This window comes from Phytophthora ramorum, assembly GCF_020800215.1.
Source record: "Phytophthora ramorum isolate Pr-102 chromosome Unknown Phyram_PR-102_s0001, whole genome shotgun sequence".
NCBI classification, from domain to species: domain Eukaryota; phylum Oomycota; class Peronosporomycetes; order Peronosporales; family Peronosporaceae; genus Phytophthora; species Phytophthora ramorum.
The window spans coordinates 1,361,036-1,377,580 of record NW_027150647.1 but is presented as its reverse complement, the minus strand read 5'-3'; the positions used below and the strand labels follow the sequence as shown (position 1 = coordinate 1,377,580).

Genomic DNA, 16,545 nt, shown 5'->3' with positions numbered 1-16,545 from the left:
GAAATGGTATTGTGAAATCAGTGCACTGAGAAATTCTACAAGAGGAATTTCCACTGGTTCTTGCTTTGTGGAATTGAACTGGTGCATCGTGTTTCATTCAAAAACGCCATAATCGTGGCAAATGTGGTGGAAACCTCGCAGTTTAAATTAACAAGCGAGAAAGTCTCCAATGGGTCGATCGTAGTTTCGAGTGATTGTGTCGCGTTCCTGCCAAGCACTGATCCGATACGTAAAGGAACAACGCTGCAAACATGTATTCAAATCAATTGCGTACTACATATCGATCAAACTCTGTGAAAACTGACGCACTATGGACGTCAAGCACCCGAAAGCTCATCCTCATCTTTGACGTCCAAGTCTGGACACCACATTTGCCTTCGCGGCGATATTCTTCAATCTGTTCACTTTTTCATCACTGAACATGTCATGCGGAAGGATGATGTACGGCTTCCCGTTGCTTCTCGTGGGAACGTTCCCGTCGTAGATACGACGCGTTGTAAACTGGTTGAGATTCTTGAGTGCTTTCAACTCCTCCATGCTAAAGTAACCTGACAACGTAATGTGGCTAGCCTTTCTTCATTCGGAACATCCGCGCACGCCTTTTAACGGCGTGAAGAACATCGCCCATGGTCGGGACTTCATCAAGGAAGTAGAAGTCAAAATCGTACAAGACGGCGTGTTGCCGTACCACCGCATCCAAGAATTCAATGCACGAAGCCTTAGAGCCCAATCCCCTGTGTCGGCGCTGCCTCTTGATTGACGCTGGTTGTCGTTGTGTCGGGAGTTCCACCAAGACATGAATCTCCTTTCTCCGGGCTCGAAAGTCGGTCCAAGCAACTCATCGTCGCAGAGTCTCCACGACGGGTGAATTTCCTTCTACTGCTTGTCGACCATGGAATTCTTCACATTGTCGTTGACCTTCAGCCAGTTGCTTTCGTCGTCCTCGCCTTCCTTCTCCCGCGCCAGGGACATTGTCACGAGTCTTGGCAGATCTGTGTGTTTCTCGGTGCTCACGACGTCAGCAATATATGTATTTGTGATGGATGCAAGGATTGGTTTACTCGTCATCGCCATTATCACTACTACTGGAATCCGGATACGAAATATACTCGTCATTGGCATCGTCACTGCTACTGGAACCGGGACACGAAGGACTTGCGAAGCCATCTGGTCGCGTTCGTTGCGTGATCAGCGCTTGGGACGCAGAGAGGGATAATTCTTCGTCTGGCATCACTTTCGATAACTGGGCTACAAAGGCACAGCCGGCATATTTCAGCTCTTTCGCACGACGGCGACATAGGTCGATTGCTACCAGCCCAGTAGGGTCCCACCTCGCCGACGTCAAGTCTGCCAGTCCTATCTCCACTCCTTTCGATACAACTGGATACGTGACGCCGCCGACCTGGATATAGAGAGAGGCAGGTTGATCTATTTAGTTGTTAGTACTTCTAGATGCCTGATTGATCCTTAGCCTGGTTAGCAACGCCGGTTCCTCATTCGAGTGCGGTGGTTGTACGGGGCTTGTCCTTCTTGTAGACTGCTCTCGTGGTGGTTCTTCAAAAGCTGCACAGCATAGAAGCAACCTGGTCCCTTCTAGTATCATGTCTGGGCGTCGGCGTTCCCGCTTAGCCAATGCTTTCACTTGTCGAAGCCCTGTTGCCCAGAATTCTTGTGTGCTCTGCTCCAGTTTGATCTCTTCGTGCTGAAAGATGACTCGGTTCCTCTGCATCCATAGCATGGTGATGCAGACGCTGCTCATGATGCGCCATAGCCGTTTCCATTGTGTGACTATCTCTTCTTCCGTGTCTGGATATTCTTTTCTGAGTCTCACCGCTGTCACTGCTGACATTGATGGTGCTTTCCTGTTGGCACAGTTTGCCATCACGAGCTCCAGCTGCTTCCCACTCCATTTTTCCTCCATCCAGTGTCCGATGAGTTTCTGCCAACAGGCTTGTGCCGCTGGGCAGCTCCAAAAGATATGCTCTATCGTTTCTTTGATTCCGTTGCAGCACTGTAGCTTTCTGCAACTGTTGTCTCTTGCGCGATCTTCGTGATAGAGGTTCAACTGCCTAGTAGCCACGCGATATCCTACCCACACTTGGTATGCTGTGAGCTCATGACTGTGCTGCCAGACTTGAGTTGGTGTCTGCTGCATCATTGCTTCCTGCCACTTGCTGTTCTGTACCGTTTGAGCAAGCCTCTCCAACTGTCCTTTTAGACTAGGTCCATCGCCACAGTACTTCTTGAAAGGTTGCTTCTTCAGTGCCTTGCAGACATGTTTGTTAGCGATCGAGTCTGGGACCTTCCATGGAAACCCATGTAGCAGCGGATGCGCATAGAATACAATGCTTCCTTCCTCGGCATGCCGGTGTAGATGTTGTATGTCCCGACAAGTTCGTTCATCATCCTCCTGGCCTTCGTCCACTTTCCAGTGTATCCCGTCTGGCTGTTGGACTAGCTCAATCTTGTGATGATCTCCGGTCGCGTGATTTGTACTGATCCCTACTGCATGTCCTGATGTAGTCGCTTCCCACTGGTAAATTGCCTCCAGTTTGGTGGGGTGCCGCATCTGAAGCTTGCTCTGAATAGCCAGTCCGTCGCCTATCTCCATCACCGGGGAGCTAAGCAAGATTGCTAGCCCCCATTTTCTCATCTTGTCTTGCCGATGCATCTTGCCTGCCATGGTCGGTATGTTCATCGTATATCTGTTGACTGCGGTTCGGCGCATTTGCAGCTCCTCTAGCCTACATGGTCGAATCCTGGTGAACTTGTTCCGCTTAAGCATATTACCAGTGGCGTCGCGAATCCAGGGGTTGCCTTCCCAGCTATAAGTTGGCCAGAAAGCTGCCTGTTCCTTGTCCTGCTGCCGCGGCTTCCACGTCTGCTGACTGGGCAGCTCAATAATCCACTCATCCTCTGTAGCCCAACTGACCGATCCTTTCTCTAAGCTTTTGAGCGTCTTCATCATAGACTCTGACGTCCCTTCATCCGCTGTTGGTGGAGCTATCCACTCCCCCAATAATTGATGTATCTTGCCTCCCGCTGACTTATTGCTGCTTCCTCTCTGCCCTCGTCTCGACAACCTAGGTGTCAGCCCTGTGAACTGTCCTGTGGTCTCTCCTCGCCATGTCCACGCCTTCCACGCCAGGAAATAGGTGTCTTTGCGTTGGATCAGCCATTGCATGCTTTGTTTTACTCTCTGCGTTTTGCACGCCACGTCCACCGATGCTAGGCCCACTCCTCCCGCTTGTTTGGGGGTGTATAACAGACCTGGGTTGACTTTATGTCTGGACGCGTCCGTCGTGATGGCATGGTGCCACAAGAATTGCTTTTGGATGTTACGCAACTGAATGCCTGCCCAGCGTGGCATGTTGAAGACCGTTGCTGTGAATAGTACTGCTGGCAGCATTATCACGTTGAGTATCTGCACTCTGTTCTCCAGGCTTGTCGCTAACTGCGCTGCTGTTGCTAGTCTTCGCTGGATGCTCCGTATTCTCGTCGCCCAATTGATGTCCGTGAGTGCTCCAGTTCCTACTGCGTGCCCCAAGTATCTGACTGTGTCGTTGTGCTGCAGCACTGGAATGCTTCGATACTCCACTTCTTTGACTGCTGTGTTGAGAAATATTACGTGGCTCTTGGTCGGTTGAACGTGTAAGCCAGATAACTTTCCAAATCTTTCAACCACCTCCATTACCCTCGGCAATTGATCCGCCTCGTTGAGGAAGACAGTTGAGTCATCAACAAAGGCTGAAAATACGTGCCGCTCTCCATTGCCTCCCGGGATTGGGATTCCCACTATCCGTTTGTCTTGCTGTATTGCGAGCGCCAATACTTCAGCCGCCAGAATGAATAGTAATGGCGCTAGCGGGCAACCTTGCCTAATTCCTGACTCCACTTCCTGTATCTGTGAGAGCTCACCATTCACCAGAAATCTCGCTGTCGTACCGTAATGCAATCTCCGTATCATATCTACAAACTCTTGCGAGAATCCAAACTTCAGGAGTGCTAAGAATAAAAATTCTCTTGCCACCGTGTCGTACGCCTTCCGAAAGTCCAGTAGGAGAATGACTTGACTGAGAGCTGCCGCGATGTCTGGTCGTTCAGTAGCAGTTGCCAGCATAGCTAACATCATCATGACCGTCTTCATCATTTGTCGCCCATGAACAAATCCTTGCTGAGAATCTCCAATAGGTGTCCCCATTACTTTTTGTGCTCTCCGTGCCAGCACCTTGGTAAACACTTTATACGCCGTTTGTAAGAGCGAGATGGGCCGAAAGTTCATGGCATCCGCTGAGTCTCCTTTTTTTCGAAGAGGTAGAATGACTGATTCCAGAAATGACGCCGGAGGTTCTCCACCTTTAATCAGTTCATTTCCGATGGTTACCATCGCTGGCATCAGGAGAGCTTGGTGATCCTTTATGAAGTCATTATTGAGCCCATCTCCCCCTGCCGCTTTGTGGCGATTGAGTGCTGCTATTGCGAGGATCACCTCCTCTGAATTGATTTCCTGCATCAGCATCTCGTTCTGTGCTGGTGAGAGCCGCCTGGCCTGGGGAATCCGAACAAACTTGTCAAACTCACGTTCCAGCGCTGCACCTTTGAAAGCATTGTGAATCTCCCCGAAAATTGGTTTCCACTCCGATGCAAAACAGTCCGCTATGGTCATCTCACGCCTGAATTGTTCTCCGTGGATCTGCTTTATTTCTGCGATCGATTGATCCTTTTCCCAATTGGATATCCTCTTGAAGTTCCACCTGAGCTGGTCTGTAGACCGTTCGAGCCTCTGTCCCATCCTAATTAAGTGCTCCTCCTGCACGTCTAATGCTGTGGCTTCCAGCAGCTCTTTTCTGGTGAATAGATGAGCTCGGTTTTGTGCGTTGAGTCGATGATGCGCTGCATACCGGCGCTTCGTTTCTCGCTTCTCTATTCGCACTATGCACTCAATGCAGAGCTTGGCTGTGGCATCCCACGTCTGCGCTGACACGTCCTTTCCGGCCTTCACGTCCGCTAACTCTGACTGCATCTCTGCCTGTAGTCTGTCAGGCTGTGTCGTTCGGATAGGGTATTGTACTACCCTCTTTCTGTGCCGGCTCAGTCTTACTGACCCAGGTTCGCAAAAGTGCATCCGCACTCGCTGATGATCTGATGTCGCCGCTGGTTCGGCGACTTCAATCCAGTGCACCATTCTCGTCCAGTTTTTCGGGATGTAGAACCTATCTATTCGACTGGCCGATTCAGGTCCCCAGTAGGTGTACGTTTCAAGCGGGCCAATCTCTTCCTCATCCTCATCTGCGGGTGCTGTTAAAATGAACGCATCTTCCAAATGCAGCTCTTCAGTCAGCTGCTTCAGAGCTGCACTCTCAGGTCTCCCGCTCCGCTGCCCTCCTAACCGATCTAGCGCTGGACTTTGGACACAATTAAAATCCCCTGCTAATATTACATCCCCTGCCGGCCACTCCATTCGAGTCATCCCTGCGAAAAGTTCCTCACGTGCCGGTCTGTCATTTGGAGCGTAGACATTGATCATGAGAAAGTTGGAGAACTGAAGACCCATGACTCTGTTTGTCCACTTTTCCGGTTTCCATGGGGTGGCGGGACCAATGCCATTGGGGTTTAGCAGAATCGCGACCCCTCCTCTTTTGGACGCATCCATACTCCAGTACGATAGTTCCTGATCAGGATGCTGATACTGCTTGCCCCACATTCTTCTCCACTCTGCTTGCACTTTGACTACTTCCTCCTTCGATCCAACATGTGTTTCCTGGATCATCCATGCGATCGGCCGCTCCTTCACCGGCGTCCGTCTCCATGCTGACATCCATCTGCCTCTACTTTCTTCCTTAAATCCCCGTACGTTTTGTATTTCAATTCGCCGTGACTTCTCTCGTATTCTTCTGTCCTGCTTTTTCGTCATTCTCGTCGCCCCTCCATTTAGCCGCACTTCCCGCCCGTAGGCGTCAGTGTCTGCCCCTACTGCCAGCGACAGTGGGGTCTCTCCACCCACGTTATTGACGTCCCTCAGTGTGATTGGTTCTTCCCTGCTCACCTTGCTCAAAGGCAGTGTTGAAGTAGGCTGCCACCGCTCTCCAATCCACTGTGTGCGGCAGCTTCCGGTACGCCTCACTGTATTCTGCCACCGTTTTCAATGCTAGCAGGTGCCTCGCGAGGCGCGTCTGTGCTCCGTTTTCACATTCCTGCTCCAGTCCCGTGAGTGCCTTTAGTTCCTTTTCATACAGGAGTGCACAAATGGTGTGTTGCGCGAACTGATACTTATTGCCCACATCACATAGTTCGAGGATCTCATCCTCTCCATAGTTACGGGTGCTCATTCTTTGCCAGTCATCGCTGTTATCAATAAGCGGGGGTAGATTACCTTGCGGTTGTCTCGTGAACTTTGCTTTCCACCCATCGAGCCATTTACGAGTTGGTAAGTCCAATGATGCACTTCTGAGCGCCACTAACCTGCCATACAAGCATTCTGTACGCCATACCGCAGTCCATGCTTCGAACACCTTGACACTGAGCTTCATCAATAACTCTTCTGGGTAAGTAAACCTTTGCACGATCCGAAGTAGCCAGATTGGTTCTTTCTGCGCCGTGTTAACCCACACTTCCATTGCACTGTTGGCGAGCGGGAAGGCGGTTTTCGCTGTGAGTGGCCAAATTGGGTTTAGTTTACGCCATAGTTCTGGCCATCTGGTACGGTCCTCCAGCCGCATCCCCTGTGACCTGTCATCCGCCATCTCCGACGGAGCACTTGTTGCTTTGACCACCTGTACGGCCCCCGATTGAGATCTCATGACCCGCCGAATCATCTCCCCTTCAATTGGCGTGAGTGTGTGCGATCGCTTGGGCTGATCCTGCTGGTTGATTTGATGGCTACGCTGTCTCCCAGTGAAATCGCTCACTGTTACTTGAGAGTCTGAGGGACTGCTATTCTGTGATGGCTCGTAGTCCGATTCAGTGTGTGACGCTACGACAACTTCTTGTTGTTGCGTTTGTTCTTTTTCTTCAGCCTCCATCCGCGCTACCTCTTGTTGCCATTGTCGTAGGACTTCCAGCGATATCTGATATCGTTGGAGTATCACCTTGACCTCTGCAGAGCTGTCATCTTGAAGATCCATCACCAATATCTGCTCCCGTTGCGGTTGACTTAGCTGCGATGCAGTATTTACTAGAAATGCTAATAGCTTCGCGTACCTCTGAGGCTCTGCTTGCTCTAGGATGAGATGGATTTCACGTTGCAGTTCATGCGGAATTGTAAGTCCCATCAACCGTTTGCGAAGTTCATCAATGTTTCCGTCCCAGCTTCCATGGTCCCATGGCTCTTGCGATCTGACTTGCTGCGACTCCTCCATAGCTCCATCCGTGTTAGGCTTAGACTGGTTGTCCGTTCCTTCTGCGTTCATGTTTACCTCCCTGGTAGTGTTGTTTTCTCGCTCTTGACTTGTCAATGGCGCTATTTCGTGCATTAAGGTGTGCACATACGCCGAATAATGCTCCCCCCAATAGCGAACCACAAGGGGCATGTCCTTGCCCGCAGCTTTCTCTGTCTGAACTTCCACCATCCATCTCCCCAGTAAGAGCGGTACTTGTATTCCCTTCTCGAAAACCTTCCGCCCTTTCGAGCCAGATCCTGGCTTGTACATGCAGCACTGCCATTGCTTCTTGTGGTCGACATCATATGCTACAACAAAGATCTTTCGTTGTAGAAAACTCGCTGCCAACGCCATGACCTCGCTGCTTCCCCAATTGTACCTCGGCACGAATACTTCTGGATCAGAGGACGAAGTCGCATATTCATGCAGATACCAGCGGAATTGTTTACTTGATTCGTGTGCATCCATTTCCTCCCATCCACGCTCGACATTGATCAATGTTGTCTTTCGTGTAAAATGGTTGAACTGATCCAGGAAGTTTAGCTGTCCAGACCACCCAACTCCTCTTTTGATGATGGCTGTAATATTCTCCAGCTTCCCAGGAAGTGCTGCAAGATCCAAGTCTGTTACTGCCTGTGCTAACGCCATGGCCATGCAGTTGCCAGACGCAGGGGTTACCACCGGCCGAAGTCCTAACCTACTTTCGAGATCCTTCGTCGTCATCACTTCTTCCAAGGGCTGGTTCGTTTGCGAGACAAGCCGTCCTCGGAATTGCTTGAGCTGAGTTATTTCCTTTGCCAGCGCAGTTCGCTCCCTCTGCTTGAGTGCAACCAGCTGCGGTGTCGGCGTCAACTGTTGAGGTTTCGCCGTCACCAAATGAAGTCTGGTCTTCTCTTCTTCCGTGATTCGTGATGGTCGTTCTGTCTCGCGTTCTTCTCCTGACGAAATCTCTATAGTTTCCGAAACCGGCGGTTTGTCGTCCGATTTTTCCTTCTGTTCTTCTTCTGCTTCATTGTCATCATCCAATTCCGCATAGCGCGATGGTTCCATGGAGAAACGCTGCCGCAGAGTGTCCACGTGGGCGTGCGTCTTTGTCCCATTTCTTTTCAACAATGCTACCCATGGCCTCTTGGGTTCCGGTGAAATTTGCTGCTCGGATTGCGCACTAGCATGATTCCGCGTCGAAGCCCCTTTCTCCGTAGCCTGCCTGAGGTGCCCGTCTACAAGCTGACTCGTCCCTTGCTGTTGGTCTGGTAGTACGGCTACATCCGCTTTGCGCGCTGCTGCTGCTTGTATCATGAGCCGCTTTTGCGCAGTGACTTGCATATCTGCGAAGCTTAACGCCGACCTGGATATGCCACGCGTGTCCGACGAAGCAAACACACAGCACGAACGAACCGTCTGATGGGTAGGTAGCCGCTCCACTGCTCTCAGGTGCGTTTGAGGCCAGGTCCCTCGGCCCACACTCTTCAAAGACGTAAAACCGATCAGGATCACTACTGTGAGCTGTCTGCTCTTTGCCAAAAGACATGACGATTCGAATTGTTTCGACGGGAGACTTTGTTTTCAGTGGATTCCCCTCAGTAAATACTGATGAAGAGTGCATTTGCACCAGATCGTCCTCGAAGGATTCACTGTGACGCTCTCTGGTGCCCTCAATCCGGACAAGTATCATTGACACCTCCGAGACGCAAAACATTGGTATTACCAGATCGACTTGATCGTGATCACGAGGAAACACGCCCGCGGCCCGTCGTCCTAGCAGATACCAGAGTGTGTCTTCCGTTGGCTCCCGAGAGAGGTGTATAAAGTGGGTGAATCCAAGTTTCCAGGCTGACCAGTGCGATCTCCACTGCTCGAAACTTGTCTTCAGCTCCTTGTCAGTGGTTGGGCTTTGCGTGGAACCCATGGGTGGGGCATCCACTCCTCCCAGAGCTTTCATGAACAGCCCAACGCTCACAAAAGCACCCGTGAAGATGCATTCGCTGTGTTTCTCCGCTCTCGACTCGACCACCTCACACGTATCCACTGCCAAAAGAAGCAGAATACACGCTGCCAACTCGTTTGAACTGACCACATCAAGCTCTCCTTGCGCTAGCAACCTCTTGAATTCAGGTAGGATAAACTCCGACAAGACAGTCGTCCTGGAATACCACAATCGGGTCGCACCCAAGGCAAGCACTGGCTCCGACGAATGCACGACCAATTGGCCATCTCGCTTTGGATGCAAGTAAGCAAGTGTCGCCATCAAGTGTGCGACAGCTCTAGGAGCTTGGGCAGCTGTGAAGCGGAAGCGAAGTCCCAGTCGACACAATAGCGACGAGACACCACCAAACATGGTAGACTCCTTGTAATTTTCCTTAGGACCCGGAACCAACCCGACCAACAACTTGTGTGCCGCCAAAATAATAGCACGATCTGTTGAATACGCGTCGCTCATAAAAATGCTAGCCCACAGTGGCCGCCCCATTAGTATCAGCGACTCAAAAGCTTGTACGGGATCACTCTGCGTCACAGCAAACTTGTACGCAGAGATTTCATCCATGCCCAGTTTGTCACAGTGACACTTCCAAAATGCGTTTATGTTGTGGGTGAGAACGAATGGCGGGAAGACGCACTTTTCCCATCCATCCGAGCCTGGAGATGTGAAGCCCGCAAGTTTCGGGTCTCTATCGGCCAGAACCGCAAATATCCCTCCCGACGGATGGTACTTGCGGATCCTCTCGTTGGCGTCAATGAGCGCTCGACGGAAAACGTTCGTATAGTCGGGTCCTCCAAAATCCAGCGTCAACACCCCACTAGCAGAGTCCAGAGCCAAAATCACTCATTTGCCAAGCTCAGCCGTCTCCTTCCCTTGCGTCGACGACTCAGCTTTCTCCACATTAAATCCGGTGAAATTGCCTTCAGTGTAGCGCAACTGCTCTTCCACGATTCTCGCCGCACTCGTATCTGTGAACAGATTAATCCACTCACCACCGACGCTGGACCAGTTTTCGTATGCGTGGCGATAAATGGCCTCCAATCGGAGACTCATCTTGTCCGAAGTAGACTGGAACAACCAGGCTGTGAGTTGGCTTGTGGCTGCCGGATAGCCCGAGGACCGATGGATGCGCGTACATAGGTACAAGACTCTCATTTGCAGCTCGTCTCGTGTTTGGGTTTCACGCGCAAGTTCGAAGAGCAATCGGCTTTTTCCGAAGCCAGAGCTCTGAAGAACAGCCGAGCACGGGACAATCTTGTAGTTACGGATTTTTTGGTAGGCAGTCCAGCATCGCTGCAAGTAGGCGACGAACTCATCGCAGCCATCTCCTATGTAATCGAGCTCCGTGAAGGAAACCTCAGCTGGGCTTCCAGTTCGTTGTCCCACATTGCGCTGATCGGTGCACCGAGAGGGAGTTCGCGAATGAGGTCGGCCAAAATGCCCAGATTCGTGTTCCTCGTTCAATTCCATCCACCAAGTCGTCTGTAGACAATACTTGACTTTTGAGTGGAATAAACTCACATCAATCTGCCAAATCCCCGTTTTTTTATTGGTATGTTACCAATTTCGCTTTGTATAGTCAACTGCGTGCCGCTATCGGGAACTGGAGAAACGACACAGACGCAGGCGACCACGCTAATAGGACGACAGCAGAGGTGAGAGCGATAACGATGAGCGTCGTTTGTCTTCGAGGTGGAGCTTGTGGGCCTGGAGTAGGAGTTTCACAAATGGAGGTTGTTAAAGTTTACATGCCATGGGGAATGCTGCACGTTCGACGCATTTTGATAGGAGACTGCTATTACTCCAGCAGTATTAGTGAACATGGCCTCTATTGGTTCCTTTTACACATCTTTCAAGCTGGGTTGGCATGGCAATGAAGCACGATTCCCGTAGTTGTTGCCCCTATTCACCCATTTGACTGTAGACAAATAATAAAAGAGTACCAATTGTGATTGTCTATTGGGATCTCACCACAAGCAAGTCTTCCACAGTCCTTGTACGAACACGGTCTGAAGCAGTATTGTTAGCAGAGCTAGCTCCTCGAACTAAGGTGAAACAGGCGCTCTGAGAACAGAAGACAGCGACCTCACTGTCTACCTCAGCACTGAGATCGTGTTTTAATTGATGAGCCTCACTAGGAACCCTTTAGTTCTTGCCAACTAAACACTCATGCGATTCGACCCACTCCACGATGAGAGTATTGCACTACTGGCGTGGGAGTTTGGAGCTCACACTTCCCAGCGGAGCAGCCGATCGGTTACTACCAGAACCTGGAAGTCGCGTGTCTGTGGAGTCAATGGCCTCTTTCTCTTCGCCATCGTCGACGGGACCACTAATCGGTTGGCCAACTTCACGGATCACCTCGATCTCCTTGCTGTGGCCTGGTGCGTGGGCAAGGACTCGAGATGCAATCTCCCTTGAACTCTTCGTCCGGCATCACTACCGATAGAGCAGCTTCGTTCTCCTCCTCCCCCCACGCCAGCTCCGCTTCATTGCGATGCTCCAAACCGCCATCAACACTTGCCATGGGGTCCCATCGAGACGTCAGCAGACCTGCCAATTGAGTGGCAACGCCTTCCTCTAGAAATGGGTACGTCACACAGCTCACTGAGTGGAAACACAACGCAAACGCGTCCTCAGACGTCGCGGTTGTCTTGGTATCAGCCGTTGACCCACTCACACCTGGCTGAACTCTCGCAATAGACAAACCGAAAGTGGGTCCTTGCTTCCTCTCGTACATTCATGTACATGCGAATAATCTCGGACCTGCCGTCTGATCTCACGACCGACAGCTTCTCCGTTGCAGACTCGCAGTCGCGTGGGGATCTGCTTGTCAATTGTATCAAAATCACCCCCACTTTAGCCTCCGAGTCAATGGGAGAATTCACCTTGGCTTCTGCAGTCGAGTCCTTCTTCTTAAAAGTCGGGATCAACAAATTCGCTCCTTTCTGGCTGCGAGGCAGCACTCCTGCAGCTCGACGTCCCAGCAAGACCCAAAGCGTTTCTTCGTTCGGTTCGCCCTCCAGCTGCACGAAGTGAGTGAACCCCATGTGCCAGCCTTCCCACTGCGATCGCCACTCGTTGAATGCCGTCTTCGTAGCTTCACTTGCGGCCGTCATTCCCTTGCACTTGATCGGCAGGTCAGCAACGCCCAACACGTCCATGAAGGTCTGCACAGGAATGAATTGGCCCACGAACTCGCACTCTGAAGGCTTCGTGTCCCCCACCACGCACTTGTCCATCGCGAGAAGCAGCAACAGTCGAGCGACCACTTGGCCCTTGTCGCCTATCTCCAGCGATTCGTCCAACAGCATTCGCTTCAGCTGAGGCAGGAGATACCTCGACAGCGCTGCGTCCACGGCATACCACACTCTCGTGGCGCCCAGCGTTAGCACTGGGTCCGACGCGTACGTGCTCAGACAGCCGTCTTTCTCGAAGTTCACGTACGCGAGAACGGCCATCAAGTCGACGACGGAGCGAGACGCCAGAGCCAAGCTGCAATGCGGACGCAGGCCCAGTCGACACAGCAGAGACGCAACACCGGACAGGGTGAGCTCGTTGTAGCTGCCTCTCACTACTGTGCATCCCAGCAACAGCTTCTGTGCTGCAAGGTTGATCACGTCGCCTCTTGTGGTTGGTCTTTCGACGCCGTTCTCTTCCATCGGCGAATTCAAGACACTCGACCACAGCGGACGACCCATTCGCGTCAACGCCTCCAACGCCGCACTCTCGCTTCCAGTCACCGCAGTCTTGTACGCAACAACCTGCGTTTTCACCTTTCCACCATCAATCGTGCCACCACCGCCAATACCATCGTCCTCATCGCCTACACCTTCTTTACCAACAGGCTGCTGGTAGACTCCCGTGCAGTGCTTCTGCCAGTGTACATCCACCGTTCGGCTGAGCACAAATGGTGGGAACGACGCCAGGTCAGGGTCCTGGAATGGGTTCGGCGGCTCCAGTCCCAGCTTCGTCGACACTGGTAGATTCACGTCTGCAATCGCTGGGTCAGCATCCAGGAGCACCCCACAAAGGCCTCCACTAGTGTGGAGATCGTCAGTCACCAACCCGAGAGCGTCCTGCAGCAGGTGGACATAATTGGTCTTGTCATAGCCCAAACCAAGCAGGCTCCTGGCTTCGTCGACGACTACAACCACGATTGGCTCATCGGCGTCCTTCTCTCTCGATAGACTGCGAGGTTTCTCAGTCTCCGATTCGTCCGTGAACTTCTGTAGCTTCTCCCTCACAGCCGCGTCAGCGTCAGAATCAGTAAAGAGGTTAGTCCAATCCCGCTGAACATCGTCCCAATGCGCTTCTGCATAGCGATAAATCGCCATCAGCCGAGCACAAATCTTCGTCCCGCGGTAGTCGTTCTTCACAAACAGCCAATCTCGCAGTTTCGGCGTTGCCTTCGGAAACCCCGTTGACTCTCGAGAGCGAGCGCAGATGTACAGAACTTTCATCCTGGAATCGCCCTGTTCCGCTCTGCGTGCCAGCTCGAATGGCATTCGACTCTTGCCCAAGCCGGAGGACTGCACGACTGCCACACACGGCGACTTGTACCGTCCCCCCGATCGTACATACTGCCGTTCGTGGCGGTCGTACAGTCCTCGGGGGTTGTACACATACCAGCAACTCCACAAGTACTTTTCAAAGTTGTCGCTCGCATCACCAACGTTTTCGGTCGCCATGAACGCAACCTCGAGCCGTTTGAGCTCTTCATCCGTCAGAGCGACTGGAGAACCACCGAAGCGAACGTTGACTTCATTTGCCACCAGATCTGCCACCTTTGAGGCAATATCGTGAGAAATGACTTTGCGATACAGTATGGAGATACAACCACCAAGAAAGTGGTTCAGCTGGTGGGAGATACTCCTGTAGTATGCCATATCCCTCGCGTCATTAAGTATCGCTTTTCGTTTCAGCGCTTTTGGATCGGCCACGAGCTTCTGTAAATGGGTAAATACAGAGCCATTCACCAGTTCTGCAATGTCATGCTCCACGTTGACCGTGGCCGAATCCTGTTGCAATACAACAAATATTTAGCGTTATCACGTGAAATAGTAGTAGCTTTGAGTACCAGCTGAAGATTGCATACCTGATTCGGGCTGTTAACAGCGCTCTCCATTGAGATATTGTCGGTCATAGGGCTGGTTTCGAAGTCTGGTTAACGTTGGACGTAGAATTTTCCTGTGCGAGCATGAATGGAAGCAGAACGCTTGGGCTCGTTCATTCAATCATCTCATCAATACCTTTCCATCAACCTGCAAGTCAAAAACTGTCAAGGTGTTCTGACAACGAGCGAGTATACCAGCAAAATCGTGGGCATCAACAGCAACGTTCGCTACACAATGAACTCGTCTAATTAGTAGTAATGCATCTTCGTTGATTGTCTAAAATCTACTCAAAACCTTGTACGCGTTACGTACCACTTGATCCCGTCCAATTCTCCTCAATACCACCCAGGAGCTCAGTCGGCACCACCTAAAACGCCCACTGCGAGGTGAGGAAAATCAGCGGCGTGAAGGAAACCCAGAAAAGCACGTCAAGGTATCCCCAGCCGGTGACGAGACCGCGCGCGCGTCGGGACATTGGTTGGTGTGGGGTGTTTCGGAAGAAGAGCAGCATCCAGACGGAAAACATGACCACGAATGCCAAGATCGGGTACATCACAAGAGGCGGCGGAGGTTGCGTGAACAGCACGCCGTTTGCAGAAAACTTGACCCACACCAAGATCTCAAACATCGCGATCGACAAGATCATCCACGCGTTCTGTCCTAGCCGCCAGCATTCAGGGTTCGAAATGAACTCGTAGTACTGTAGCCAAGAAACGTAGCATCATGTTAGCACCAAATACTATGAAATAAATACACGCTACACCCACCTCTGCCGCAGCGGGGATGCCAATGAGGAACACGAGCATCAGTCGGTACGAGTTGAAATTGCTCTCCTTAGGGATACTCAGCGTCGTGAGCATGAAAAAGGCGTTCAGCTCCGTGATGAGACACAGTAGCATAGCGAACACAATCTCTCCGAAGCGCTTGAAGCTCGAAAACACTTCCCAGTGGTACTGCTCCCAGCTGAAAGGTGTGAACTGGTTGAGCGCCAAGCGGAAGTAGCCCATCTTCTTACCGCGACGCCCCGACCAGTCGTACTCCTTGGACTCCAGCAACCACAGCGTCACGCGACCGAGGCACATGCCCAGCAAGTTCGCTCCCAGCAAGTCCAGCAACAGCGAGTCCCACCTGATAAAACAAATGTCAGGACCAGTTCCTGCAAAAAAAGAAAGCAAAATACTCAACGCACCAGCACTCTTGGAAGTCGGGGATGACGAATTGGAAGGCCAGTTCGAGGATCTCAAAGGCGATGCTGAGCACCCAGCAGAACCTCCAGTCTCGGAACATGCACATCTTACCCCACCAGCCCGTGACATGAGCCACGAACCAGATGCTCGTGACTCCTCTCGTGAGCGACTCGGTGTTGATCTCGCACTGCAGCTGCGCCGGCGCGAGTGTCTTGGGGCGACTGCCCACCTCGGGGAACAAAAACTGCATGGCCCTCATGGCGCCCTCCCGGTTCTGCACGAGCATGGCCGCCAGCAGCAGCAGATACACCACCGAGCAGCCGTGAACGACCCTCCAGACGCCTGGATGCGGGCGCATCATGAGCCCGTCCCGCGTCTGCAGGAAGCAGTAGACCAGGAACACCAGAATGGCCGCGAACAGCGCGTTACGCACGTTCTGCACTGTGCTCTGCGAGTCGTGCGTGAACGAGTAGTACGAGAATCCGGCGACCACAAGGAGCAGCACGAAGATCTGGCGCGGTTGCTCCGGGAAGAGCAAAAGCCCTTCCACCTCGCTTGCTCGGAACGTGTTGTAGGACCAACTGTCGGGGCGCGGACTGGAGCGCGGCGAGCTCGGGGACTTGCTCACGGGGCCGGAGATGGGCGAGTCTTGGTGCTGCGTGTCCAAGGCGGGCATGGCCGTGGTCTTGCGCTGCCGCAGGGAGCTCTTGGGGTCCTCCGTCGCCATGGGAGATTATGACACTTTGCCGAGTGTCCGTTAGTGAAGCATAGATGTGGTACGTCAGGTGCCACAGGATTGGATGAAATTACGGACGACCAATGAGATAAAGGAAGGGATGTGATTGGTGAACTGGATTACGGCAACTTCGAGGAAGGGCATG

The 16,545-nt window shown here is 52.1% G+C and overlaps 2 protein-coding genes across 2 annotated transcripts; both read right to left on the bottom strand.

Moving 5' to 3' along the window:
- Positions 1–11,710: 11,710 nt before the first annotated feature.
- KRP23_256 (uncharacterized protein) lies at positions 11,711–14,506 on the bottom strand (the record flags this gene model as incomplete). The annotated part of the gene is made up of 3 exons (XM_067887074.1): positions 11,711–12,046; positions 12,099–14,381; positions 14,459–14,506. The coding sequence occupies 3 exons, from the start codon at positions 14,504–14,506 to the stop codon at positions 11,711–11,713; spliced, it is 2,667 nt and encodes an 888-aa protein (XP_067750812.1).
- Positions 14,507–14,844: 338 nt separating this feature from the next.
- On the bottom strand, positions 14,845–16,391 carry KRP23_255 (CDP-diacylglycerol--serine O-phosphatidyltransferase 2; the record flags this gene model as incomplete). The annotated part of the gene is made up of 3 exons (XM_067887063.1): positions 14,845–15,177; positions 15,245–15,605; positions 15,667–16,391. The coding sequence occupies 3 exons, from the start codon at positions 16,389–16,391 to the stop codon at positions 14,845–14,847; spliced, it is 1,419 nt and encodes a 472-aa protein (XP_067750811.1).
- Positions 16,392–16,545: the final 154 nt, after the last annotated feature.